General features: G+C 36.1%; 3 protein-coding genes across 10 annotated transcripts; 1 reads left to right on the top strand and 2 right to left on the bottom strand.

The window, feature by feature from the left end:
- Positions 1-304: 304 nt before the first annotated feature.
- Positions 305-3,572, bottom strand: LOC140892624 (B-box zinc finger protein 22-like). Of its 2 annotated transcripts, none has more exons than XM_073301568.1 (4): positions 3,434-3,572; positions 3,056-3,350; positions 1,737-2,126; positions 305-855 (listed from the first exon to the last, which is right to left on the bottom strand). In XM_073301568.1, the coding sequence occupies exons 2-4, from the start codon at positions 3,236-3,238 to the stop codon at positions 577-579; spliced, it is 852 nt and encodes a 283-aa protein (XP_073157669.1). In that variant the 5' UTR covers positions 3,239-3,350; positions 3,434-3,572; the 3' UTR covers positions 305-576. The 2 variants fall into 2 exon arrangements, with proteins under 2 accessions (XP_073157669.1, XP_073157670.1); XM_073301569.1 differs by having other exon boundaries at positions 3,056-3,346; positions 3,434-3,554.
- Positions 3,573-17,355: 13,783 nt separating this feature from the next.
- On the top strand, positions 17,356-21,187 carry LOC140892744 (E3 ubiquitin-protein ligase CCNB1IP1 homolog). 5 transcript variants are annotated; one of them, XM_073301719.1, is made up of 9 exons: positions 17,356-17,590; positions 18,467-18,593; positions 18,697-18,769; positions 19,024-19,069; positions 19,213-19,243; positions 19,398-19,653; positions 19,725-19,888; positions 20,256-20,502; positions 20,980-21,187. In XM_073301719.1, the coding sequence occupies exons 2-9, from the start codon at positions 18,497-18,499 to the stop codon at positions 20,984-20,986; spliced, it is 921 nt and encodes a 306-aa protein (XP_073157820.1). In that variant the 5' UTR covers positions 17,356-17,590; positions 18,467-18,496; the 3' UTR covers positions 20,987-21,187. The 5 variants fall into 5 exon arrangements, with proteins under 5 accessions (XP_073157820.1, XP_073157816.1, XP_073157821.1 ...); XM_073301715.1 differs by having other exon boundaries at positions 20,226-20,502; XM_073301716.1 differs by lacking the exon at positions 17,356-17,590 and adding an exon at positions 17,811-17,890 and having other exon boundaries at positions 20,226-20,502.
- A 420-nt stretch (positions 21,188-21,607) lies between these two features.
- On the bottom strand, positions 21,608-25,104 carry LOC140886996 (trifunctional UDP-glucose 4,6-dehydratase/UDP-4-keto-6-deoxy-D-glucose 3,5-epimerase/UDP-4-keto-L-rhamnose-reductase RHM1-like). 3 transcript variants are annotated; one of them, XM_073293972.1, is made up of 3 exons: positions 24,884-25,104; positions 22,505-24,092; positions 21,608-22,362 (listed from the first exon to the last, which is right to left on the bottom strand). In XM_073293972.1, the coding sequence occupies exons 1-3, from the start codon at positions 25,087-25,089 to the stop codon at positions 21,910-21,912; spliced, it is 2,247 nt and encodes a 748-aa protein (XP_073150073.1). In that variant the 5' UTR covers positions 25,090-25,104; the 3' UTR covers positions 21,608-21,909. The 3 variants fall into 3 exon arrangements, with proteins under 3 accessions (XP_073150073.1, XP_073150075.1, XP_073150076.1); XM_073293974.1 differs by having other exon boundaries at positions 21,610-22,362; positions 22,505-24,111; positions 24,884-25,022; XM_073293975.1 differs by lacking the exon at positions 24,884-25,104 and adding an exon at positions 24,391-24,736 and having other exon boundaries at positions 21,610-22,362; positions 22,505-24,111.
- Between the last annotated feature and the right edge of the window lie 1,106 nt (positions 25,105-26,210).

The following is a 26,210-nucleotide window of genomic DNA, read 5'->3' as shown; positions in this document are numbered from 1 at the left end:
TATATTTATCTTGTCATTGTTCAATTTCAAAATCTTAAACATAAACATCCTATTTTATTAAATTGAATAACTAATATGACACAAGAAAAGTACTCCCAAGTGTGGAGCACTGTTCCACTAAAAGGCAGCGACCAAACTTTTTTTCCAAAAAGCAAGGGGAAAAAATGACCTTTGAACGGCTGCTATTTCTCTGTGGAGAGCTAGATATTTGACCCTTCACTTGAGCAAGAAAAACCATAATCGCTCTTTCTGTATTTTACAATTTGTTCCTTTATTCTTGTGGAACATTTGTAGATGGGACAACTATCAAATTGGCAATGCTGGGCTACATGGTTTTCACACAAACTCAAGAATTATACCTTCATACTATCGATCATATCGAGTTGCAAAACTGTGGACACAACAGCAAAAGAAACGTCCGTGCAAACAAAAGCACAAAACCAAAACAAACCATTCGCGGGGAAGCTCAAGGACAACAAGAGGCTTCTTCAACATCAAGCACCATCTTTATGTCCATATTCCTATAAGCTAGCGTGCAACTATTGAAAAAGATCATTAGATGGATCTGATTGTATGTCAGAGATGGCGCCTCCGCTTTGGCCTAGCAACACGCGACTTATGATGATGATGGTAGCTATTCTCCAAGCTAATGTCAGGTACAAAGACAGACCAGTCGGACGGATCCTGGCACGTCTTAGGACACAGTAGTCCAGAAGCTGTTGGCGGGGAAGGAATCTGGGGTACAGCCCAAAATGTCTCTGGCACTTGTCTCATGTACTCGTCGTCCTCGAATTCTCCATCAGCAACTTTTAAGTTTGGAGAACTATCTGAATCTCCAAGTCTCCCATTATCTACCTGACAGAAAGTTCCATAAAAGAAAGATCAAGCCCACAGCAAAATCATACGGTATCAATTAGCTTCATAAGGTCACGGAAATTGATCAGCTGTGTAACGAAGAAGATGGAAATAAAGATCATCTTCAAATGAGTAATACTTCAAACTACTCGTCATATGCAATATACAAGCCAGGCAAGAAATCAACCACAGGGCAAAAAATTATATTGAACTAAACACAAGTGAAATTCCTTCCAACTTCTAAACTTCGACGGAGGCCGTATCAGCAAAAGTCTTCATATTTATTTTTAGCTGATTGACAGATTGAGCTTCTGATCTAATATAATTCAGTGTACACCTATACTCCATTAAAATTTATCACTGATTTCACTATATAACGATATTTGCCAATGTTCTAAAAGTGGTAGGCAAGCGGTCACCCACCGCCTAGACGCCTAAGACCACCTAATAGGTTTTTTTTCTTTTACTCTAAATATCCAATTATTCTAGTCCGAATCATCTCAATATTTCTCCAATAATTCCTCTTTATCGAATTCAATCTCGAAATACATGACATATTTCTCATCACATACGATACAAATTGATGGACAACTTTTTTAAAAAACAAAAACAAAATAAATAGTAAATAAAAAATATTACATGTTAATCTAAACGGTCGCTTGGGCGGATTTTGAGGCGTCGAGACGGCGGTTAGACGGCCAATTAATATAACTCCCAGAAGTTTCAAATCAAGGCGGTGGGCAACCAAGGATGGAGTACAAAACAGAAAATAAACTTCTTTTTTTTAAACCATAAGCATAATCTTGAATATCATTTTTTTAAGGAGGGGGAATGGCCCTTCTTCACACTCCAGTAGGGGTTCGTATGGCTCAAAATCATACCTTAGATGAGCCACTGTCCATGAAATTATGAATCTGACTGAAATCACCAAGTCCAACAAAATCATCCAAGTGCCAAGGTGAAATGCCTTCAGTTGCAGAACCTCCAGGAATAGGAGGCTTCGAAGATGAAGCATCCTCACCAGCACTAACTTGGATCGGCATGGTCCGCTTGGGAAGAGAAAATTCTGGTTCCGATACTTTCTCCTGGGATTTAGTCTTGACAAAAGACGGCAATGGACCATGTTCAATAGCTTCAATGCCTACTTTAACTCCAGTAAGTAAAAACCTCTGATGTTTTGATACGAAGGAATTCACTGTGTGTATGGCAAGATCACATTTTCTGCAAAATAAAGCACGGTCCTCTAGGCAGAAGAAGTAGCCAATTGTTTCCTGCAAAATATAAAAGACAAGGGCATCAAAACCTACTCATACACGAAAATTAAAATCTAACATATGTAGAGCTCAAACTTAGCCACACAGCTTTCGTCTAAAATCTAAAGCAGATTCTCATGCTGTCAAAAATCACTATTAAGTTTGAACTCTTGAGACGGGAATAAAAAAATTAACTTCCTCAAATGTTGCAAAATATAACATGAATGGGAAAATAAAACTGTTGGAGTGAGTGTAAATCCATATATTAACCTTACTTGTGTATCCTAAATCCAGGATATGGAGTATATCATGATGTAATGTAGAGAACAATATTGATCACATAAAAACACTTTAAGGTAAATGAATCAAACACCTATCTGCTCATCTTTTAATACCAAATCAAGCATTCCAACACCCTATATGGAGTATACCTATACATCAATATCCTGTATGCAATCATAAAATATTCGAGGAAATAAATATTTTCTTGAAAGTGCAAACTGCTCTTGGAATTTTGAGGTTCGTTACTCTTACTAAACCTTGATATTTGGGCTCAAGGCATTGCTTCCAAACCAAGTGGCCGGGAAACTGGGATAAATAATGACCCAACATCACACGCATAACATGCATAATATTTTTAAGATAGCATTACATGGATAATATTTCTAACAGCTTCAAAGGTCGAACCATTTTTTAAGAAGTTAACCAAATTGCACAACGTAAAACCTCAACCATATTCATATTTTTCAACAGACATGAAATTCAAGAAATCTTTCATGTTTTACCCAACAAACCAGATTGAAGAAATGCTTTTTCTAATTTCTTTGAATTACAGAGTGAATCCATGACCACAAGAATAGGAATAAATATGAGTGTGAACTTGAACAAACCATTAATTTACACAGCCTACTGGTCTGAAGACTAAACAGTACTGAGCATGAACAAACCTGGCAAATATCGCACTTGGGCATCTGGGTTTGTGAGCTAGAAAGCAGAACCCTCTGGTGCTTACTAACGAGCCTGTTCGCTGAGTGAACTTTCTCATCGCAAGCCCAACACAGCGCCGCGTCATCTGCGCAGCAGAGAACGTTGGCTTCCGCCGCCTCGCACACGCTGCACTGTATCTTCATCCTACCTCAATCGGCTCACTTAACCAATGCCACCCCCTCAAAAATCACTCCTACCCGCAAACACAACTCCGAATCTTGAAGAAATCCCACCGAACGAAAAGAATCCGACTGCCTATGTGAACAACTCTATTCAGAGGAGGTTGTACTTGTACGAGCAATGTAACGAAAGACGGAAAAATTCCAAGGAGAGTTTACCTTAAAGAATGCGCCGCAGCTGAGTAATGCGGGAGTCTTATTTTATAGTTAATATCGCCATTCTAAAGGCGGTTACGCGGCGGTGGAGGGAAACGAGCCGTCCAGAGTAGGTGGTGGTAACGCCTGAGCCTGGCTTTGGATATCTTCACCATGAAGAACTGAACTTGCGCTCTATTTATACCACCGCTTTGCAATTTGAGTTTTTATTAAATTATCATATTAAAAAATAATTTAGGATAAAATTTGTATTTTTTTAAAAAAAAATAGAAATTAATTATGTCATGTAGTTAATATATGGAGAAAATTGCTTCAACAACCCTTGTGAAAGTATATGTATGAGCTAATACCTACCCGTGTGACGAGTTTGAACATATAAGTCCTTATGTTATAATTTTTTTAGCATGAAAGTCCCTATCCGTATGAGAAAATAGCACGAAATACCCCCGTGAAATTATTGAAAAGCCAATAACCCCCTGTGTATTGTATTTGAGCAAATGAACCCCTATGTTATATATTTTTTAGTTCACTTTCCCCAAAATATATTTTTTGTCTAAAATATATATTAAAAGAAAAAATACTTTCATTAAATAATACTCTATCATTTTCACTAAAAATATATTTAATCTATTTTCCCTATAAAAATACCTAAAAATATAAAATTTTCATTGTGAATTTTTTGTCATATCCTCAAATTATTTGTTAAGATTAATTGCAGTCCATACAGCTTTCCCTAATTTTTGGCACCAATTTTCATCAAATTTAAATGTTATGCAGTTAATCTTAACAAATAATTTGAGAGCAAGATAAAAAATTTACAATGAAAAACTTTATCTTTGTATTCATTTTTATAGGTAAAATAGATTTAATATATTTTTAGTGAAAAATATATTTTATTATCAAACATCTATTTTTTGTGTTATTATTTTTAAATTCTCTAAAAATTATGTTTCGACAAAATTATTTTTTATGTGAAATTTTTTATATATTTCATTTTAGTTTTTTTTTAAAAAAAAATTAATCACATTTTTTTCATGTAGTGAATATAAGATAATATAATATAATCATAACATAAAAATTCAATTCAATAAGTTGAGATTTGTAAGATTTTAAGTGATAAAAAACAAATAAATAAATATTTGCAAAACAAATTTGATGGATTGAAATATATAATATATCAATTGACAAAATGATAGAGTATTATTTTTAAATGAACGTATTTTTTGTCATTTAATATATATTTTTGACAAAAAAATATATTTTGGGGAGAGTGAGCTAAAAAATATATAATAGAGGGGTTTATTTGCTCAATCCATTACACAGGGGGTTATTAGCTCTTCAATAAGTACACGGGGGTATTTGGTGCTATTTTTGTAAGGACCCGATTTTAAGATGTTAATTAATTTGTGTGTATGTATTTTTAAATATCGGGTTACAGACGATATTAAAATGCATATTTTATTTATCGAGCACACAAAAGTTAAAATAACTCGAACCGGGTCAAAATTTAACCGCAAATGAATAAAATGAGACACACATTAAACTAATACATATCCATAAATATATATATGATATATAGATAACCTCTCTCCTCGTATTCATCACCTTCCACGCCTGCGTCTTCTTCTTTCTTTTCATTTCAAACTTTTCTCGTTGCTTCAAATTGTCGTATCTTTGTCGTCGGTGATCGATTTTCAAAAGTAAATATAGTTTCGGAATCTTCGCGACGTAAGCTTTCTTTTGATATCAATTTTTCAAAGCTTCGTGCACGTTCCGTCGAACGCGTTTTCGACCAGCCGCGTCGTTCCGCCGCCGTTCGCCGCCCCTGCTGCCGTCGTTCGCCGCCTAGGATAGAAGGAACATTGTTTGAGTTGTTTGGACCTTTAATTCGAAGCTTGGAGGTATTTTCAGTAGCTAGGGTTTTGAATTTTGGGTATTTTGATTCAATTGACATCCGATAATTGATATTTGATTTATTATTGGTTATAGGTATTATATCGGAGTCGATTGAAGGTATTGACTATTTTTCAGAATTTATTTGGGATTAATTTTGAATTTCCAGATTTTTAATATTGGGAATTTTTGAATTTTAGTGTTGATTATTCATTAATGGAGTGTTTAGATGCTCTAGAAAATATAAATGCGAATTTTCGAAAATTGTAGGAATTTTCGGAAAAATTCAGATTGTTATAATTTCGGTATTTCGACGTTTAAGAGTCGTGTATTCGATATTTGGACATTGATAGGATGCTTTGATATGAAATAAATGGTTTTCCACAGGATTGGACTATTCGGGAATTACTTGAGATATTTCTGTGGTAAATTAAGTGTTGGTTAAGGTACGTATGAGCTGTTTATATTACGACGTCTATAATGACATGTAATGATATTGAATATTTTGTAATGAGTGTTAACGTGTTTTATGTGCTTATCTGACTTATATGATTGCATTCACTCATTTACAATTTTTCATAGCACGTTGAGCCTTGACTCCTTTGATTGCTATTGATATTGATCTCGTGAGATGTATTGAGTCATCATGGAGCGAGTGACATTGTTTAGTGCACTCCTGAGATAGCATGAGGCACGGACAGGTAGCTCTTGTCGCCCTCCGATGCTACGTACGACACTCCTGATGACAGCATGAGGCTGGACGGGTCGCTCCTGTCACCCTCCGATGCTACGTGTATGGATTAGCAGTGATAATTCGAGGTCTGCTGCGTTCCTAGCACGGGTGGCCACTGAGATTATTGTGATACGATTATTTGGACTCCATTTGGTATCCCTTATTTCATTGATACCTGTCACGCATTACATTGCATTTCATTGCATTGTACTTGATTTTATTCATGTCGGTTATATTTGTCGTAATTTTTCTAGTTCGTCGTACTGGGGTCCGACCCCTGTTTTTTTTTTATGCTGTGGTTGTTTGTGATTCCATAGCAGGTTATCCAGGGGGATTTGACGCATCTGGTGGAGCGTCATCTAGTGGTACCCAGTGAGTCAAGCGTGGAGTCAAGTTCCCAGATATATGTATATATCAGTTTGGCGAGTTTTATATTTGTCGGGGTGATGCCCTGTGTATCTGTATCGATGGTTTTGGACTTTGTTTTGGATTGTTATTTGTGTGATCGAGCCTTGCCGGCTCTGCATGTGTTTAGTCCTGGCCAGTGCGGCTATAGGTTTGTAAATTGGGGTTGTGTCTTTATTTTCGAGTATATATTGCTGGTTGTGTTGTACAGTTTTTTTTGGGATGTCCTATTTACGAATAGGTAATGCCGAATTTTCTGTAGGCCCAAAACGCAAATTTTTAACTTATTTTCGCTGTTTACATTAATTAATCCTGATTTTTTTATCATTAAATATTAAATCAGGACACGGGCCCTTTCATTTGGTATCAGAGCATAAACTGGGATATGCTCGAATTAGAGTAGAGTTTAGGACTCTCGAGTTTAGACACTAACAATATGGTTGCGTATGTGTGTGACTACTTGTTCTTACGTGACTTACTTATTGTGTTGATTATTTGAACTTATCTGATAGAACCAGTAGTTCTTGGCTTTAGAACTTAGTTTATGAATTCTCTTTAGAACTTTGAGTTCCTATCATAGTTTTCTGTTTGTTACATTCTTTCTGCCTGTATTTAAATCCTTGTGTCTTGTAGAATGGCACCAGGAGGAAGAGGTAGAAAATAAAAGAAAGCTGTAGAAGAGTCTGCTGCAGAGAATATTCAAAATCTTGATGATATTGTCAGGGGAAGACGTGGTCTACCAGCTGTTCAGCCTCCGAGAGATGTGGAATTAGAGGTGGAACAACAGCCACGGGTAAATCCTGACAAAGGAAAATCGATTCAGGCTTAGGCTGATCCAGTAGCCCAATTGACTGAGAAAATGGGAGGAATACGATTAATAATTTCTCAATTTCAGGAGTTGCGTCCTCAAAAGTTCTTTGGCAATGAAGGAAGTGAGAAAGCTGCTAGTTGGTTGAAAAGTCTCAACAATATGTTTAATGGACTAGAGTATCCTGATGAAATTCGATTGAAGTTAGTTCCTTTTCAACTTAAAGACCGAGCGCAACTTTGGTGGAAAACGACGACAAAAACACTTTCTGCTTCTGGTGAAAAAATCACATGGGAAGTATTTCGTAATCATTTTGCACAAGAATATGCACCACGTTCCTATTATTCTGCTAAAGAAGATGAATTTAATCTGTTGGTGCAAGACAATAAATCTGTTGCTGAATATGCTTCTCAATTTTCTGCTCTTTTGCCTTATGTCCCACATGTTGCAAAGAATGATCGGTCAAAGCTTTCACATTTTCTGAAGGGGCTTACACGAACGATCCATACTTTAGTGACTACTGGAACTCCATCGACTTATATGAAAGTAGTAGAAAAGGCAAAGAAGATTGAAGCGAGTTTACTCAGGGGTGAACCACAACCAATCCCAGCATCTGTTCCTCAAGGAGCTGGAAGCACTTCGCAAACACCGGTGGGTTTACCTCCATATCAGCCTACGCAATCTTCTCAGCAAGCGAAAAGGCCTTGGTTTAAAGCTAGGGGGAAACCATTTAAAAAGAAGCCACAGTCTAGTTCCTCCAGTTCCAGTGGTAGTCGTGGTGGAAGTTCAGCTGGATCTTCGGGTAGGGTGTACTGTGATAGATATGGTGGTAATCATGTGAGTGCACAATGTATAGGATTTCCTTGGACTTGTTATACTTGTGGGCAAGCTGGACATTCGTCTAGAGTATGTCCAAATGCTGGAAGACAGCAAGTGCAACCACAACAGTTTGGCCAGTTTCCTGGAAGACCATCGTTCAGACCATATGCTCCTGTACCGCAATTTGCTCCTACACAGCCTTATGTTCCGGTACAGCCAACGCATCAGCCTAGGTATCCATTTTCTCAGAGTCAGCAGCGTTTTTCAGGTCCACAGCAGGCTCAAGTGCATGCTATGACTCAGGATCAAGCACAAGATGCACCTGGGGGAGTTATTGCAGGTATTTGTTATATTTTTGAGTATCCTGCACGTATCTTGATAGACACAGGAGCATCTCATTCATTTTTATCTGTTACATTTGCTGATGAGCATGAGATTGCTTTTACTCCGTTATTGGATACTGTGTCTGTAGCTACTCCTGCTGGTGTTTTCTTGATGTCTAATGAGATAGTTCTGAATTGTGTGATTAGATTTGAGGATAAGATCATGATAACCAATCTAATCAAACTAGCTATGTCTGATTTTGATTGTATTCTGGGTATGGATACGCTGATGAATTATAGAGCTACTGTTGATTGTTTTCATGGAATTGTGAGATTTAGACCGTATTATGGCAATAAGTGGAATTTTTACGGTACTGATTCACAATCTCGCATTCCATTAGTATCGGCAATGGAAATTTTTAGATTATTGTCGATAGGAAATGAAAGATTTATGATTTATGCTCTTGATGTGACGAATGAGGAGAAATTGAAAGTTTCAGATATTCCTGTCGTCAAGGATTTTCCTGATGTATTTCCTGATAAGATTCCGGGTTTTCCGCCTCAGAGGGAAATAGATCTTAGTATTGAGTTGATGCCAGGGACAAGTCCTATTTTTCGAGCTCCATATCGATTAGCTCCAGCAGAATTGAAAGAACTCAAGACACAATTGCAAGATTTGCTGGAAAAAGGTTATATTAGACCAAGTGTGTCGCCTTGGGGTGCTCCAGTTTTGTTTGTGAAAAATAAAGACGGAACAATGAGAATGTGCATCGATTATCGGCAATTGAATCAGGCTACTGTGAAGAATAAGTATCCTTTGCCACGAATTGATGACTTGTTTGATCAGTTGCAGGGTACATCTGTGTATTCAAAAATTGATCTTCGTTCCGGATATCATCAACTTAGAGTTCGAGAGGAAGATGTTCCCAAGACAGCATTTCGAACGCGTTACGGACATTATGAATTTTTAGTTGTGTCTTTCGGGTTTGACTAATGCTCCAGCGGTTTTCATGGATTTAATGAATCGCGTGTTTCGGGAGTTTATAGATCGATTTGTTATCGTGTTTATTGATGACATTTTGATTTATTCTAGGTCAAGGAAGGAGCATAAAGAACATTTGACATTAGTACTTCAGAAACTCAGAACATCACAATTATATGCTAAGTTTTCTAAGTGTGAGTTTTGGTTGGATAGAGTATTATTTCTAGGACATGTGATATCAGCACAAGGGGTATCTGTCGATTCTAGTAAAGTTGAAGTTGTTCTTAATTGGTCTAGACCAACCAATGTCTCTGAGATTCGTAGCTTTTTGGGTCTGGCTGGATATTACAGGCGTTTTATTAAGGGATTTTCTGGCATAGCAAGACCTATGACTATATTGACTCAAAAAGATCGACGTTTTGTGTGGACTGAGGAATGTGAAGCTAGTTTTCAGACATTGAAAGAAAAATTGACTACGGCTCCAGTACTAGCATTACCATCAGGCTCAGGTGGATTTGTTGTATGTACAGATGCTTCTTTGAATGGACTGGGTTGTGTTTTGATGCAAAATGGACGCGTGATTGCGTATGCATCTCGTCAATTGAAACCACATGAGACTCGTTATCCAGTTCATGATTTAGAATTGGCTGCCATTGTGCATGCATTGAAAATATGGCGTAATTATCTGTACGGTGAACAGTTTATGATTTATTCCGATCATAAGAGTCTGAAATATTTATTCACACAGTCTGATTTGAATATGAGACAACGTCGATGGTTGGAACTGTTTAAGGATTTTGACTGTGATATTCAATACCAGCCAGGAAATGTGAATCAAGTTGCAGATGCTTTGAGTAGAAAAGTTCATACTAAGATGTTGGCATTTTTAACTATTTCTAAAGTTCATGAGCATTTGGGAACTTCAGGATGGACTTATCGAGCTAAAGGTAATTATTTCATAGTTTCATCTATTCAAGTTGAACCACGAACAATTTCAAAAATCAAAGCAGCACAAAAGACTGATCCATACATTCATCACTTGAAAGAATTAACTCCAGCTGGTCAGTCAGGGAAATTCCTTGTTGCTTCTGATGGATGTTTGCGTTATAATGGTAGACTTGTGGTTCCGAATTTGATCGATTTGAAAAAAGAGATACTACGTGAAGCTCATTGTAGTCGACATAGTGTACATCCTGGAATTAGAAAGATGTATCATATTTTGAAATCCCATTACTGGTGGGAAGGTATGAAGAAAGATATTTCTGACTTTGTGGCTAAGTGCCTGACGTGTCAACAAGTGAAGGCTGAAAGAATGAGACCAGGTGGTATGTTACTTAGTCTTGAAGTACCACAGTGGAATTGGGAACACATTACTATGGATTTCGTGACACACCTACCTCGATCTAATCGTGGTTGTGATGCCATTTGGGTTATTGTGGATAGATTGTCTAAATCTGCACATTTTATTCCATATGATCGTACTTGGACATATACGAAAATTGCGAAAATATACATTGATCAGATAGTGCGATTGCATGGTGTGCCAGTTACTATAGTATCAGACCATGATCCCAGATTTACTTCTAAGTTTTGGTCTAGTTTGCAATCAGCTTTGGGTTCTAAATTGGCCATGAGTACTGCCTATCATCCACAGACAGATGGTCAATCTGAAAGAACTATTCAGACATTGGAAGATTTATTACGAGCTGTTGTGATGGATTTCAGTGGTGGTTGGCAAGAATCATTAGCTTTGGTGGAATTCTCTTACAATAATAGTTATCAAGTATCTATCGGGATGACACCATTTGAAGCCTTGTATGGCAGAAAATGTAGATCTCCGATATGTTGGGAAGAAGTAGGAGAACGACAGTTGTCAGGACCTGAGTTTATTCAATAGATGAAAGAAAAAGTTGAACTGATCAGGAAAAGAATGAAAGCAGCCCAGGATCGTCAAGCCAGCTATGCTAATAACAGGCGTAGACCTTTAGAATTTCAGGTTGGCGATTTTGTTTTCTTGAAAGTATCACCATTTCGTGGTACTATGAGATTTGGGCGTAAATGGAAATTAGCTCCTCGTTATATCGGTCCGTACGTAGGGATGGCAATGGGGCGGTTCGGGGACGGGGATGCCTTCCCCATCCCCATCCCCATCCCCGAATTCAAATTCGATCCCCACACCCGCCTCAATCCCCATTAATTCTTATCGGGGATTCCCCATACCCATCCCCGCAGGGATCAAATCCCCATCCTCATATCCATACCCGAAAATATATATATTTATCTATATTATAAATAAATTTTATTTATTTATATATATATATGAATTAGTAAATTTTATTATATAAAAATATAAAAATTATTATACAATTTTATAATAAAATACCTAAAATATTTTGGGTCAAATTTTTTATTATAAAACTAACTTTTAAAATTAATAAAAATATTTTAAATACAAAATATTTTTAGAAATAAAAATTAATATTTTAAAGAAAAATACTATGTATCAAAAATTTATTAAGATTATATATTGTTTTTAAATTTATCAAAATAAATAATATATATTTAGACTAATATAAATACTTTAAATGTGTATGTAAAATGAATGAGATTCAAATAATATTTTTATGTTATAAAAAACTAAGCTATCATAAAGAATGTATTATATATAATGTATAAAAAAATATATTAACGAAATAATAATAATACTTTAATTTTAATTTTTTAATAATATTTTAGATTTAAAAAATTTTATAATTAAAATATTATTATTATTATTATTATTATTATTATTATTATTATTATTATTATTATTATTATTATTATTATTATTATTATCGGGGCGGGTTCGGGGATGGGGATAAAATCCCCATACCCGCCCCAATATATTTCGAAAATTTTTAAAAATCCTCGAACCTGAACCCATACCCGAAAATACTCCCCCAAAAAACCCGCCCCGTTTCGGATTTTCCCCGCGGGGAAAATTGCCATCCCTGTCCGTATGAGATTGTTGAGAAGATTGGTATTTTGGCGTATCGTTTGAACTTGCCGCAGAGTTTTTCTGCGATACATGATGTATTTCACGTATCTATGCTGCGGAAGTATGAACCAGATCCTTCTCATATCTTGAGGGCTGGTGACGTGGAGTTGGATAGTTCTCTTAGCTATATTGAATATCCAGTGCAGATTCTTGATCGTAAAGAAAAGTAACTTAGGAATAAGACGATTCCTTTAGTTATGGTGGAATGGAGTAGACATGGGAGAGAAGAAGCTACGTGGAAATCGGAGTCTAGAATGCGTCAAGAATGGCCTCATTTGTTTGACAATGTGATGAATTATGAATGTACTATCAGTGGTAGATGCTTGACCACTATATATATAAGTTTGATGTGTGTTTGATTTTGAGGACGAAATCTTCTTTTTAGAGGGGAAAAAATGTAAGGACCCGATTTTAAGATGTTAATTAATTTGTGTGTATGTATTTTTCAATATTAAAATGCATATTTTATTTATCGAGCACACAAAAGTTAAAATAACTCGAACCGGGTCAAAATTTAACCCCGAATGAATAAAATGAGACACGCATTAAACTAATACATATCCATAAATATATATATGATATATAGATAACCTCTCTCCTCGTATTCATCACCTTCCACGCCTGCGTCTTCTTCTTTTCATTTCAAACTTTTCTCGTTGCTTCAAATTGTCGTATCTTTGTCGTCGGTGATCGATTTTCAAAAGTAAATATAGTTTCGGAATCCTCACGACGTAAGCTTTCTTTTGATACCAATTTTTCAAAGCTTCGTGCACGTTCCATCGAATGCATTTCCGACCAGCCGCGTCGTTTCGCCGCCGTTCGCCGCCCCTACTGCCGCCGTTCGCCGCCTAGGATAGAAGGAATATTGTTTGAGTTGTTTGGACCTTTAATTCGAAGTTTGGAGGTATTTTCAGTAGCTAGGGTTTCGAATTTTGGGTATTTCGATTCAATTGACATCCGATAATTGATATTTGATTTATTATTGGTTGTAGGTATTATATCGGAGTTGATTGAAGGTATTGAATATTTTTCAGAATTTATTTGGGATTAATTTCGAATTTCCAGATTTTTAATATTGGGGATTTTCGAATTTTAGTGTTGATTATTCATTAATGGAGTGTTTAGATGCTCTAGAAAATATAAATGCGAATTTTCGAAAATTGTAGGAATTTTCGAAAAAATTCAGATTGTTATAATTTCGGTATTTCGACGTTTAAGAGTCGTGTATTCGATATTTGAACATTGATAGGATGCTTTGATATGAAATAAATGGTTTTCCACAGGATTGGACTATTCGGGAATTACTTGAGATATTTCTGTGGTAAATTAAGTGTTGGTTAAGGTACGTATGAGCTGTTTATATTACGACGCCTATAATGACATGTAATGATATTGAATATTTTGTAATGAGTGTTAACGTGCTTTATGTGCTTATCTGACTTATATGATTGCATTCACTCATTTACAATTTTTCATAGCACGTTGAGCCTTGACTCATTTGATTGCTATTGATATTGATCTCGTGAGATGTATTGAGTCATCATGGAGCGAGTGACATTGTTTAGTGCACTCCTGAGATAGCATGAGGCACGGACAGGTAGCTCTTGTCGCCCTCCGATGCTACGTACGACACTCCTGATGACAGCATGAGGCTGGACGGGTCGCTCCTGTCACCCTCCGATGCTACGTGTATGGATTAGCAGTGATAATTCGAGGTCTGCTGCGTTCCTAGCACGGGTGGCCACTGAGATTATTGTGATACGATTATTTGGACTCCATTTGGTATCCCTTATTTCATTGATACCTGTCACGCATTACATTGCATTGTACTTGATTTTATTCATGTCGGTTATATTTGTCGTAATTTTTCTAGTTCGTCGTACTGGGGTCCGACCCCTGTTTTTTTTTTATGCTGTGGTTGTTTGTGATTCCATAGCAGGTTATCCAGGGGGATTTGACGCATCTGGTGGAGCGTCATCTAGTGGTACCCAGTGAGTCAAGCGTGGAGTCAAGTTCCCAGATATATGTATATATCAGTTTGGCGAGTTTTATATTTGTCGGGGTGATGCCCTGTGTATCTGTATCGATGGTTTTGGACTTTGTTTTGGATTGTTATTTGTGTGATCGAGCCTTGCCGGCTCTGCATGTGTTTAGTCCTGGCCAGTGCGGCTATAGGTTTGTAAATTGGGGTTGTGTCTTTATTTTCGAGTATATATTGCTGGTTGTGTTGTACAGTTTTTTTTGGGATGTCCTATTTACGAATAGGTAATGCCGAATTTTCTGTAGGCCCAAAACGCAAATTTTTAACTTATTTTCGCTGTTTACATTAATTAATCCTGATTTTTTTATCATTAAATATTAAATCAGGACACGGGCCCTTTCAATTTTCTCTTAATATATGTGAATATATGTGAGAGTTAATTTTTGAATTTTGAAATTAAAATATGTCATACGTGAAGTATGAAATGGTGAGAAATTTGTACCAAATAAATTGAAATTGTTAAATAATATATTTATTTATTGGATAGGGTTATTTTTAAAAGTTCACTTGAAAATACCAAAAGTTAGTTATTCTATCCAGTATTTTCATAACCGGACCGGTGATCGAACCGATTTACTTTAAAAAATGGTCCAATCGGTCGGACCGTTTTAACCGGACGGTCGAACCGAAAAACCGTTTATATAATTTAATATAATAAATAATATATTTTTAAATTTTAAAAAACTCAAAAATTATATAAATAGACATAAAATATATATTTAACATAGTTTAAAAGCTAAATAAATATTTAAATATATTTAAAATATCAATTATAATTATAAATTATTTAAATAATAAATTATTTATTTTTTAAAAAACCAATAATTATAAAAAAAATTTAATGAAGTAGAAATTTCAAATAATAATGTATTTATATATAAAAATATTAAATCTAAGGTTTAAAAATAAAAATAAATAAATTTTCAAAATAAAAAAAAAATTGAAAAACCGGTTGAACCGGTTTTCCGATTCTTGGCCGGTCCAACCGGTTCTTGACCGGTTTTGACCGGTTCTGACCGGTTGGACCGATTTTCCGGTTTTTGGGGTCGGACCGAACCGGTCCGGCTACCGGTTCCTGGTCGAACCGGCCGGTCCGGTCCGATTCCGAAAACACTGATTCTATCTTGCTCTTGCTTTATTAATAGTAATAGATATTTATTATCTCTACTATTTTATAATAGTTGAGACCCCTGTAAAAACTATTTTTTTTGATTTGATGTGAGGACACCAACTTTTTTTTTCGTTTTACCCTCCAATTAATTTTCACTATGTCACTAACTGCGAGAGAGAGAAAAATGATTTTCTTTTTCTGTACATGGTTGTGGAAGAAATTATGTATGTGGTTGTGGTTTTTCTTCAATTTATTTCACCATCAACTTTAATTCATTTTTTTTAAAAATTAATACATACCTATTTTTTTTTATTTGTAAGATCATGTATTAAATTATATATATAAATTTTTTTCTTTTATATCAATTTTTTTGGTACACACGCATCGTGTGTGCGCGATCGCTAGTTATTATTAATGGAAAATGACTCGTGATTTGAGTTTTTTTTTCCCTGCTCACTTTTTCAGGTAACTTCTTGTGATCTTGTCTATTTAACGTGTCTACGATGCGTATATGAGTGTCCCACGATTCTGGTGAGCCATTTTAGTTAAATGGGTCCGGTCAAAAAGTGTATTTCATTTGCAAAACAAAATTTGACCAAGCCCAAGCACTTAAGTGTTTGGGAAGAAAAAATACATAATCATTTATTTGTAGAGTTGAAAAAACTATCTTAAATCTTCCTGATTTTGGTTACACTATTGATATAAAATTGATTTTCGGACGTCAATTTTGTGAGATGTATCTTTTATTTGTGTCAAAAAAATATTATTATTTTTATTGTAGATATATACATAATTTAATGTCTCACGGATAAAAATCTTACAAGAGCTCTACTATTTTAGGAACGATTTCTACAAAATTTAACGACATAAACCGATAAGCATAAATGAATATAACATAAATTTTCATAATTATTCTAAAACTTATTTAAAATAAATCATGTCATTTATCAATAGTTTTTAGTAAATTATAATTATATATTTTTAGAACTAATTTTTTTTAAATTATACATTTTTTTAGTAATTTTTTAAATTTAGTTTAGATCATAATAAGTGGAAAACGGGTTAGAATATATATATATATATAAGTTTTGTGTCTATTATTTCAATTTCAACATATAAAACGTGTGCAAAAGTTAAGTATTTATATTATGGTCATTGATTAAGGAAGATGAGTGTAAGACGGTCTCACAAGAATAACTCGTGAGACAGTTTGACAAGAGTTCATGTGTTCAGTAAAACTACTTGAAAATTGCATCTTTTGAATTAAGACATAATATAGTAATAAATTTTATTCAGAAACGATGGAAATTTAATTAAAGCTAATTTATAGGGCTAATTACATCCACACCCCCTGTGAAAAGTCTAAAAGACATAAAACCCCTTAAGAAATATTAATAGGCTAATGCATCCCTCAGTTTTTTAAAATGTAGCACATTTCACCCCTATGTTATTCAAACTCGGGCACATTTATACCCTCTCATAGGGGTTTTTATGCTAATTTTTTTAAAACATAGGGTCTAACATGCTATTAATTTTACACAGGGGATTTTATGCCTTTTAGACTTTTCACAGGGGGCGTGGATGCAATTAGCCCCTAATTTATATCTGAAGATGATAAAATATTAGAATATTTATTTTAACAATAAATTTTATTTTTATTTGTATTCAGAAAAATTGATTGCAAACACTTTATTTTTTATTTTTATTTTAAAAAATACCATATTTTGACTGAGTTTTATAGACAGCCGGAGCTCCGAGATTCCGGCTGTCGGGTCTATCAAACCGAACTCCTACTTTCCCGCCAATATACTACAAAAACCCAAAGCTCAACGGTCGATGCTAACTTGCGAAGAACTAATCAAATCGACAGCGTTCATTGTTCAATGCTAAATTTCGAGTGAAATTCCGAATCTATTGGAAAATTTAGATTTCAACTCGTTCTTCGTATTCCAATCATTCAAGTGATGCGCTTGGAATTCATTTCTTCTGGATAGAAAGAGATTTTCAGGTACGAAACTTATTTTTGACTCTACTATCATTGATTTTTCTGGAATTTTGGAAATATCATTGAATTAGTTCGTCGCCGGCTGTTTTCTATCCTTTTATTTTGAAAAAGAAATTATAGTTTTGGCTGAACACTTCGCGTCACAAATTTTGTAACTGGAGTTGTGATTTTCGTATTATTATTTAAGAATTTAAGATAAGAAGAGTTATTCAGCTGCTAGATTATCCGTAGCTTTGTATCGTCTGAAGAGAACGACTGAAATTTGACCTAACTGAGCTCAATTCCACTTAATCTCTTGATTTTGTATTTTTTAAACTCTGATTTCTGAATATGTTAATTAGATCTCGATGATTGGGAATATGCGGTCTGGAAGCTTAGTTCAATATCGTTGTTTGAAAACTGAAATGAAAAATTCAATTGTCGTGCGCTCGTTGCAAATATGGTCTGTATAAGTAGTTTGATTGTAGCACTACTGATGATACGTTGTTCCTTCATCTAACTGTAGAATTGATGATTTAATATCACCAGTCTAATTTTTTTACTCATTCTATATGGTGTGCGCCACTTAGAGCTGTAAAATGCAGTTACTCAGTGATTCATTGGGATGGATTTTGTGGGTTCATATTAATACTCTGCTTTTCTAGGGCATAGTTTGAAATAACTTTGGTCAAACTTTTTTCAAGAAACTAACCCTCTTACACTTGAGTACACCTAGGGAGTATTATTTTTCAAAAACTTGGTTTAATCAAGGTTATTTTTTAAAATTTTCCCTTTTTTCGGGGCATATGTGCATTTTTGGATATTTGGTTGCAGAAGAAGGTTAAGCATGATATGGTAGCATCTCAAGGACAATTCAAAATTTTCATTTTTTTTTGTCAGACCACAAAATTTCAATGCAATGCCAAGTGAATGTTAATATTGTCACTTGAGGCTGAAATGAGGTGCAATTCTTGCTGGAGGGAATTGGAAGGACGAGCAATCACCACAACCTGTGGTCATCTTTTATGTATCCAAAATTCTTGAAAAATATTCCGTATCAATTGCTATATAATTTCTGGAAAATCTTGATGACTGGTGAATTTATAAGATTTCCTTAATAACCTCAAAAGGCCCTGAAGATGCCAATAAGATTCTCAGCAGTGATGGTGCCTGCCCCATATGTGATCAAGTGCTCTCCAAAAGGTGTGTTGGAAATTCTTATATGGTTTATCACCTGCTCGTTAATTATCAAAGAACTGCTGAGATAGGCTTCATGAATCATAAGAAAGTTTGAAACGCCAATTTGTTTAGGAAACTGCTTACACTGCAGTTGTCCTAGGACAAATCGCAAGTGTTTTCTTTGTCTTACATGACTGATTTATCTCGAGAATAAATAGTAGTTGTATGATTCACATTTAAGATCTAACATGCTTTTGACATCTCATTTTGCTTGTCAGTCTTATGAAGCCTGTGGATATCAATCCTAATGATGAATGGGTAAACGTAAGAAATGGCTCTCAAACAACTTCATTATCTTCTTCGTAACTTACTCTCCACGCCTCTCAACTCAGCTTCTCCTCTCAGATTCGATAACATCTAAAGTTTCATCGTTATCCTTTTAAATGATATTCTTCTTTCTCCTGCAGATGGTCATGGCTGGAATATCCCCTCAAATATGTATCCTCAACAATGTGATTCGTGTAAACAACTTTAAAATTTATAACTTCTTGGCTATTTTCCACACCATGTGAAAATTACGCAATAGCCTTCATTATATTCTTAATTTCTCCAAACTACATATTGTTCCTATTATTTTCCTAAACTCTCCCAGTAATGAAGAGTGCATATAGAAGTGTAATGTTTTATATCGGACAAAGGGACTTGGAGATGCAATTTAAGATGAACAGAGTAGTCGCCCAATGCCGCCAGAAATGTGAGACAATGCAAGAGAAGTTCACAGAGAAACTGGAACAGATACACAATGCATACCAAAAAATGACCAAAAGGTGCCAAATGATGGAGCAAGAGACAGAGAACTTGTCCAAAGATAAGCAGGAGCTTCAAGAAAAATTTTCTGAGAAATGCAGGTTGAATCCTATCTTGATTTCTCTCCGTTCTCTCATGCTGTACATTGTTGTGCTGACTTGAACACTGCCAGGCAGAAGCGAAAACTCGATGAAATGTATGATCAAGCAAGAAGTGAAATCGAGTCCATGAAGAGATCAGCAATTCAGCCTGCAAACCATTACTTCTCTAGACCAGGGCCTGATTTATTCTCAAATCCGCCTGCCAGAATGGACAACAGAGATCCCATCATGAAAGGTGATATGTTAATTTTAAATCATCCTCAATTTCTGGCAAGTAAGGCAGTTGAGCTTGTCAATTACTGTATTTCACGAAGTGCATTTTGTCGAAACTAAATAAGTTGAATTTGACGTCATTAAAGTTTCAATAAAGTTGAATTTGACGATTGGCTTTTCACTTCTCAATCCCTGTGTTGCTTATCATCCATAAAGGTTTATATATAATCACATGTTTTTTTAAAGTAAATTTTTTAACTGCACTACAATGATGGTAGCTCATGTAGGTGATGGTGTGACAGCTACATAGATGAAAGTCATATTCTTTCAAAATATACTAGTTGACTTATCTACTGCAGACTGGTCGGTTTTCACTCCTGACACTCCAGGGCCAAGGGAGGACATGTGGGCAGGGAGACAGAACAGTTCTAGTTCTACATTTGACATCTCCGGTGGCTCACCTGCAAAACAGACAGGGGTTCCCATCGATACAGGAAACAGAATGTCCAGTGCTCACCCTTCTTTTGGCATTGGGAGTGGAACTGGAGCCAGCAATCCCTCGATGACTCTAAGAAACCTTGTACTTTCACCACTAAAACGGCCACAGCTCTCTCGCAGCCGACCTCAATTATTCACGTAAGACCTACTACATTGTTTAATCTTTAAAGGCAAAATTGCATTTTGCGGGCTTGGAATCTCGCATTTTGGTTCATTATTTGATCTATTTTTACTTCTGGATTTGATACTTGAAATGAGAAATGAGTACATGGTTTCTGATTTCTCTCAATTGTTCAATCAAGTATTCTTTCTCTGATTGTTGTTTTTGTCCAAATCTGTTTATATTTTTTAGATCATCATAAAGATTTTTACTCACATGTAACCCGAGGAATTTTGCTAAAGTATTAGAGTTTAAATTGGTAAATTGAAAGTCTAATTCGGATATAACTGGTTTCAATCCATTTGAATGTGTCACATTGTGGATTCGGAGTTAATTTTCTCAGTTGAAAATATTCCAAAATGGACAAAACTTGCAAATAACTAAAATGAAAATAGTTACCCTTGTTGTATCATGATTTTTTATCTTAGATTATCAGAAAATTCCCTGTTTTCCAGGCTGTAGATTGGAGAGCTCTGACGATCCAGCCCCAGGTAGTAAGATCCCACCTTATACTCTTCTACGTTTAACTTGTCGGAGAAAAACGCACATAAAATTTTCTGGTCGTGGAAAAGAAGTTTTTCTCTTCTTTTTTACTTTCTTACTGCTACTGTTAACTTTGACTTGTACGTGTGAATAATTTTAATGAAGGCTGTGTAAACTAGACATGAGGAATGATGCATACTTGTATATCGTGCGAAGTTTATTTTTGACTCGATTGCCTGCTTTATGCTTTATTGGGCAGCGACAACCAAAATCATAACCATTAAAACTTTGTTGAGAACAACTAATCAATTCGCGATTTACATTCCACGGTTCCTTGTATAAAATATACGTCACGTATATGAGGCTTAAAAAATTAGGTCTCCTAGGCACATGCTTGGGGAGGATTTAGCAAGTGATCAATTGAATTTGACCCCAAGATTACGTTTCTCATTTTTTATGTATACCTAGAAAATGCAAATTTTAACCCGTCGAAAAGAAGTTAGATAGCCACTCCGTGAAATTGACCAAAATTGCGATATATACACGGAAGTACGTTAAAATATATTTATTTCACAATATCTAAAAGTTACAACCAAGCTAGTGATCAATTGCCCCCAAGATTACGTTTAATGTCATAGGTAACGTATCCTTAAATTGAACTTGAGATAATTCAATATACTATAGAAACAGAAAGTAATACAATGGCACGCGTCCTTAAAAACTAACGTCTGATGACAGTAAATTTAATGCATGAGGCTGATTCCCTCACCATTACAGATTCTAAGAAGTTTAAAAAAGGCCCAAGAAGTAAGCTGAAGCTGGAAACTTGACTAATACAGAAATAATCAGCCTCATCAACACATCGAAATAGCAGAACAGACCACGGGGGTTAACAGATTAACTCACTGAGCTGGAGTTTTCCTGTTGGGCTCAAAAACGTTCTTGATGAGCGACTCCTTAATCGACAACAACTCGGGAAACTCTTTCTTCAACTTGGAGGCATCCATCTCGTTGTTACTTCTAGGAGCAACTATGACCTTGGCTTGCTCTTCTAGTGTGAAGTTGGTCCACTTAAATTCGGGATCCATGTATTTCTTGTACATCTCCAAAATCTCATTGTGGCTGACCACGCCAGGATTTGTGAAGTTCCATATGCCTCTAAGATTTCGTTTTGCCATTTCGATTGAAATCGGAAGAAGCTCATCCAAGATTGTCATGCTGTTAGGAATGTTGACGACCTTATTGTAGCGGGAAATCTTAGTAATGAAATTGCGTGGGTTGTTCAGGTCTGAAGATATTGGCATCCGAACTCTGAGCGTGCAGACATTGTCGTATTCTTTCAAGAGCTCCTCCACCTGATTAGCATACATAGGGAAAAAGATTAGTAGCCATACATACTGATGCATGTTGCTTGCTTTTTCGGAAATTTTTATCTAATAAAATACATGCACATCATAATTCGATCAAGATATTTGAAGGGACAAGGGAGAAAAGTACCATGGCCTTGGTCTTTGAATAGAAAGAACCGATGAAGTTGGGTGTGTCTTCCTCCTTAAACCCAATGCCAGAACCTTCAGGGTGTGAATCATTGTATTCAAATATACACCCTGTGGCAAAATTCATCATCAGTAGACAATGCTCTCTGCATAAATCTGCCAAGTTCAGAGTACCAGCAACATTGGTACGGATTGTTTCGGTCTTGTGAGTTTCACACCAATCGACATTGGGTCGTCCAGTTACGCCCGCAGCATTAAACACGTGTGTTGGCTTCACAGCAAGGATGTCAGCCAAAACCTGTGCTCGATCCTGCAGACGTCCCTTCCCATATTCATATGGAATACTCTGTTTTTCACAGAGTTTTCCAAGCAACCCACCAATCCACCCAGTCCTACCATAGATCAAAAATTTGAGGGATGGTTTTTGTGGTGAAGGGCTGCTTTTGGAAGCTGGAACCACCATTTTCGCCTGGCTAGAATTTTCAGCAAACTCGGATTTTCCAGATTCGTAATTCTCAGCTTCGCTGAAATTCCTGTCTATTCCACCGGTCATCATCAGCATTCTAGGATGAGGAAGGAGGGCACCAGACACATCACCCCACCAATCAGGATTGCTCGTGTACCACTCCATGGTCTTTTTTAAACCATCTTCCCACGTGGTCCTTTCAAACCAACCCAAATTCTTCAGCTTCTGGTCATCAAGGAAGTATCTCTGGTCGTTAAATGGCCTGTTTTCCACAAACTGAATACTCTTGTCCGGATCCATGTTGAATAGATTGCATACATCTCTGGCAACATCAATGACTCTTCTCTCCTTTTTAGTTCCTATGTTGTAAACATGACCGACTTCACCCTTGTGAAGAATGACTTCAAATGCCTCAGCAACATCCTCACAGTAAAGATAGCTTCGCACATTCGAACCATCACCATGAATTGGGAGAGTTTTACCCTTCATGGCTAGAAGTATAAACTTGGGGATCAACTTTTCAGGAAACTGATTCGGACCATAAACGTTGTTCCCGCGAGTGGTAATCACGGGCAAGCCGTAAGACCTACCGTAAGCCATAACAAGCATTTCAGCCCCAGCTTTTGTTGCTGAGTATGGGTTTGTCGGCAGGAGTTGTGAGGCCTCGTGATTTCCAACAACGGCATCTTCATCAGTTTCCCCATACACCTCATCTGTGCTAACATGGATAAACCTCCTGATCTGTTTAGTAACTTTGCATGCCTCCAATAGAACATGTGTACCATAAATGTTGTTTTTGGTGAACTCGAAACTGTTGCCGAAAGAATTATCAACATGGGTCTGGGCTGCAAAGTGCATTATAGTATCAATGTTTTCGGCAACGAGAAGGTAGTTAACAAGGTCGGCACTCCCAATGTCACCCTTGACAAACTTGAAGTTGGGAGATGATTTGGAAGGAAGAAGATTTTTGAGATTGGAACAGTAGTCAAGTTTGTCGAGGACAACGATCTTGTAGTCGGGGTAGTTTCGGATGAGCCTATTGGCGACATGAGATGCAATGAATCCTGCGGCCCCAGTAATTAGGATGTTCTTGGGTGTGAAATTCGACATTGTAACTTGATATCTGCTAGGAAGCAGATGCTCTGTTTAAGAAACAATAATCAACCAAAAAGCGAAAGTTTCAGCTTAATTTCCACAACACAAGTAAAGAAACAGTGAAATACAGCAAAAGTCTTTTCCTTTTTTATGGTTGATTTTACCAGTGAATCAATATATACTACATCCTAAATAAGGACGGTAAGAATTTAAGAAAGAACCAGTACTTCAGTACTTAAACAACATCGCTCCCTTCAAATTTATTTTAATAATATCAGCTCCTGATAATCCCAAATCAGACGGTAACTGTAGTATAAAGCTAATACCTTGGTCCAGAATCTCCAGATTCAAATTATCAAACAAAAAGAATCATGATTAAACATGTACACCAAGCAAGGAAATCATTTCCAGTAAATAAATAAAAAAAAAGGCTGGACCCGGAATTTAGTCTTTAGGCCAATCCGCATTATTAGGGGTGAAACAAAGAGAAAAACAATCATGCATCAAATGGGCAACTTTTTCATGGATCGGCATAGGTCCAGCAAAAAAATCTAACAAGCCAAAAACCAATTCAAAACTTTGCCATCGATCCCATTATTCTGCTTCCACGAACCTACACTTACAAACACTACGTCGCGCGTACACAAACCAAGCGGCAAAAAGTGACAGAGATTCACACAGTTGTCACACACACATGTACGCGCACATACAGATCTCGATGGACCGCAGCAGTGACATTTTACCATCAGTAATCACATATCAAAAAAAAAAATCACACAGATCTAGCATAAATACAACGAGATCCTCGAATTAACTCACATTTTTTTCCCTCGATTATCAGGATCAGGATCCACCAATGCAGCTCCAAATATGTTGATGAAAATCGAGAATAATTGGATGCAAGAAGAGGAAGGAATCTGGAGAGAGGGCGGATAATTGTGATGAAACAAGAGAGAAAGAGAGGTGAGTGAGGCGACTATGCATCGCGCTTCTCTATTTATACTGCACACACACATGTCCTCCATTTCATTTAAATGAAAATTTTAGTACAATTTTTTCTTTTTTTCTTTTTTTTTTTTGACATTTTTGTAAGTGGTAATTATTTTAAAATCCCTAAACCAAAACATAAATTTCTCCTAACTCCCTACATTCAAATTTTTTAGTTTGCACTCCCTAGTGGTCCCCAATTTTGATTAAACAAGTATTTAACTAATCTTTTGTACTTTGGCATTGTTTTACCTATCGAACCAGTTCATGTCGTGAAGAACTATTGGTTGCGCAAGGTTTCCAGTCTATATACTTTAGATTAGGGTCCAACATGCTTCCGTAAAGTAAATCAAATTTAAATACCTCTTTGACCATAATGTCGTCGGGTCATACCTGCCGAGTTTTACGAAGTGCTCCTCACACTCCAACCACGCAGTCGCAATAGATGGTTTCTGCACAAGCTCCTTCAACGACACCCAGCACAGCCTTAATTCGTTTTCTACCTTAAGGCGTATGGTATATAAATTTAATTATAAAATATGAACATGAAAGAACAAGAGACTTTAGAAAAATTATTCAGACATAATATTATTACATAAATCAACTCCTTTGAAGAGGAGAAGACAACTTGTTTAGCTACTCATAGTAGCCTCGTTCTTGAAATACATAAACGAAAACTTATTACAATAGAAAGAGAAATATTACAACAATTTTATTCGTAAGAAAACTGAAGGGAATGATCGATGTCTTCAGCTTCCTCAAATACCTGTATTTATAGCTGTAGTTCCACTCGTTTCACCGAGAAATTTCAGGGAATCTTACAGTTGTCTTGTATTTCTTTATGCCATTATTGATGACATCTTTTACTAGTGGAGGAGGCAGTTGTCTTGAATTTTTTATGCCATTATTGATGGCATCTTTTACTAGTGGAGGAATCACATGGCTGCCACTTTCTTTTAACTTTATTCTTCTCACATGCCTGCTTTATTGTTGTCGGGGCATCTTTTGCTTTTGAAGTAGACCCCTGTGAAAACGCATTTTTGGTGGTCCTTGTCCACCTTTGCTTGTCTCGAAAAAATCCTTTCGATCCGTTCGGGGTCTAAAGGTTTTTCCAAATTCTGGCTCCTTCTGATTTGGGCATTCTGGGCAGATATTCTCT

This window comes from Henckelia pumila, chromosome 3 (assembly GCF_033568475.1).
Source record: "Henckelia pumila isolate YLH828 chromosome 3, ASM3356847v2, whole genome shotgun sequence".
In the NCBI taxonomy this organism is placed as follows: domain Eukaryota; kingdom Viridiplantae; phylum Streptophyta; class Magnoliopsida; order Lamiales; family Gesneriaceae; genus Henckelia; species Henckelia pumila.
This window is presented reverse-complemented; position numbering and strand designations above follow the sequence as displayed.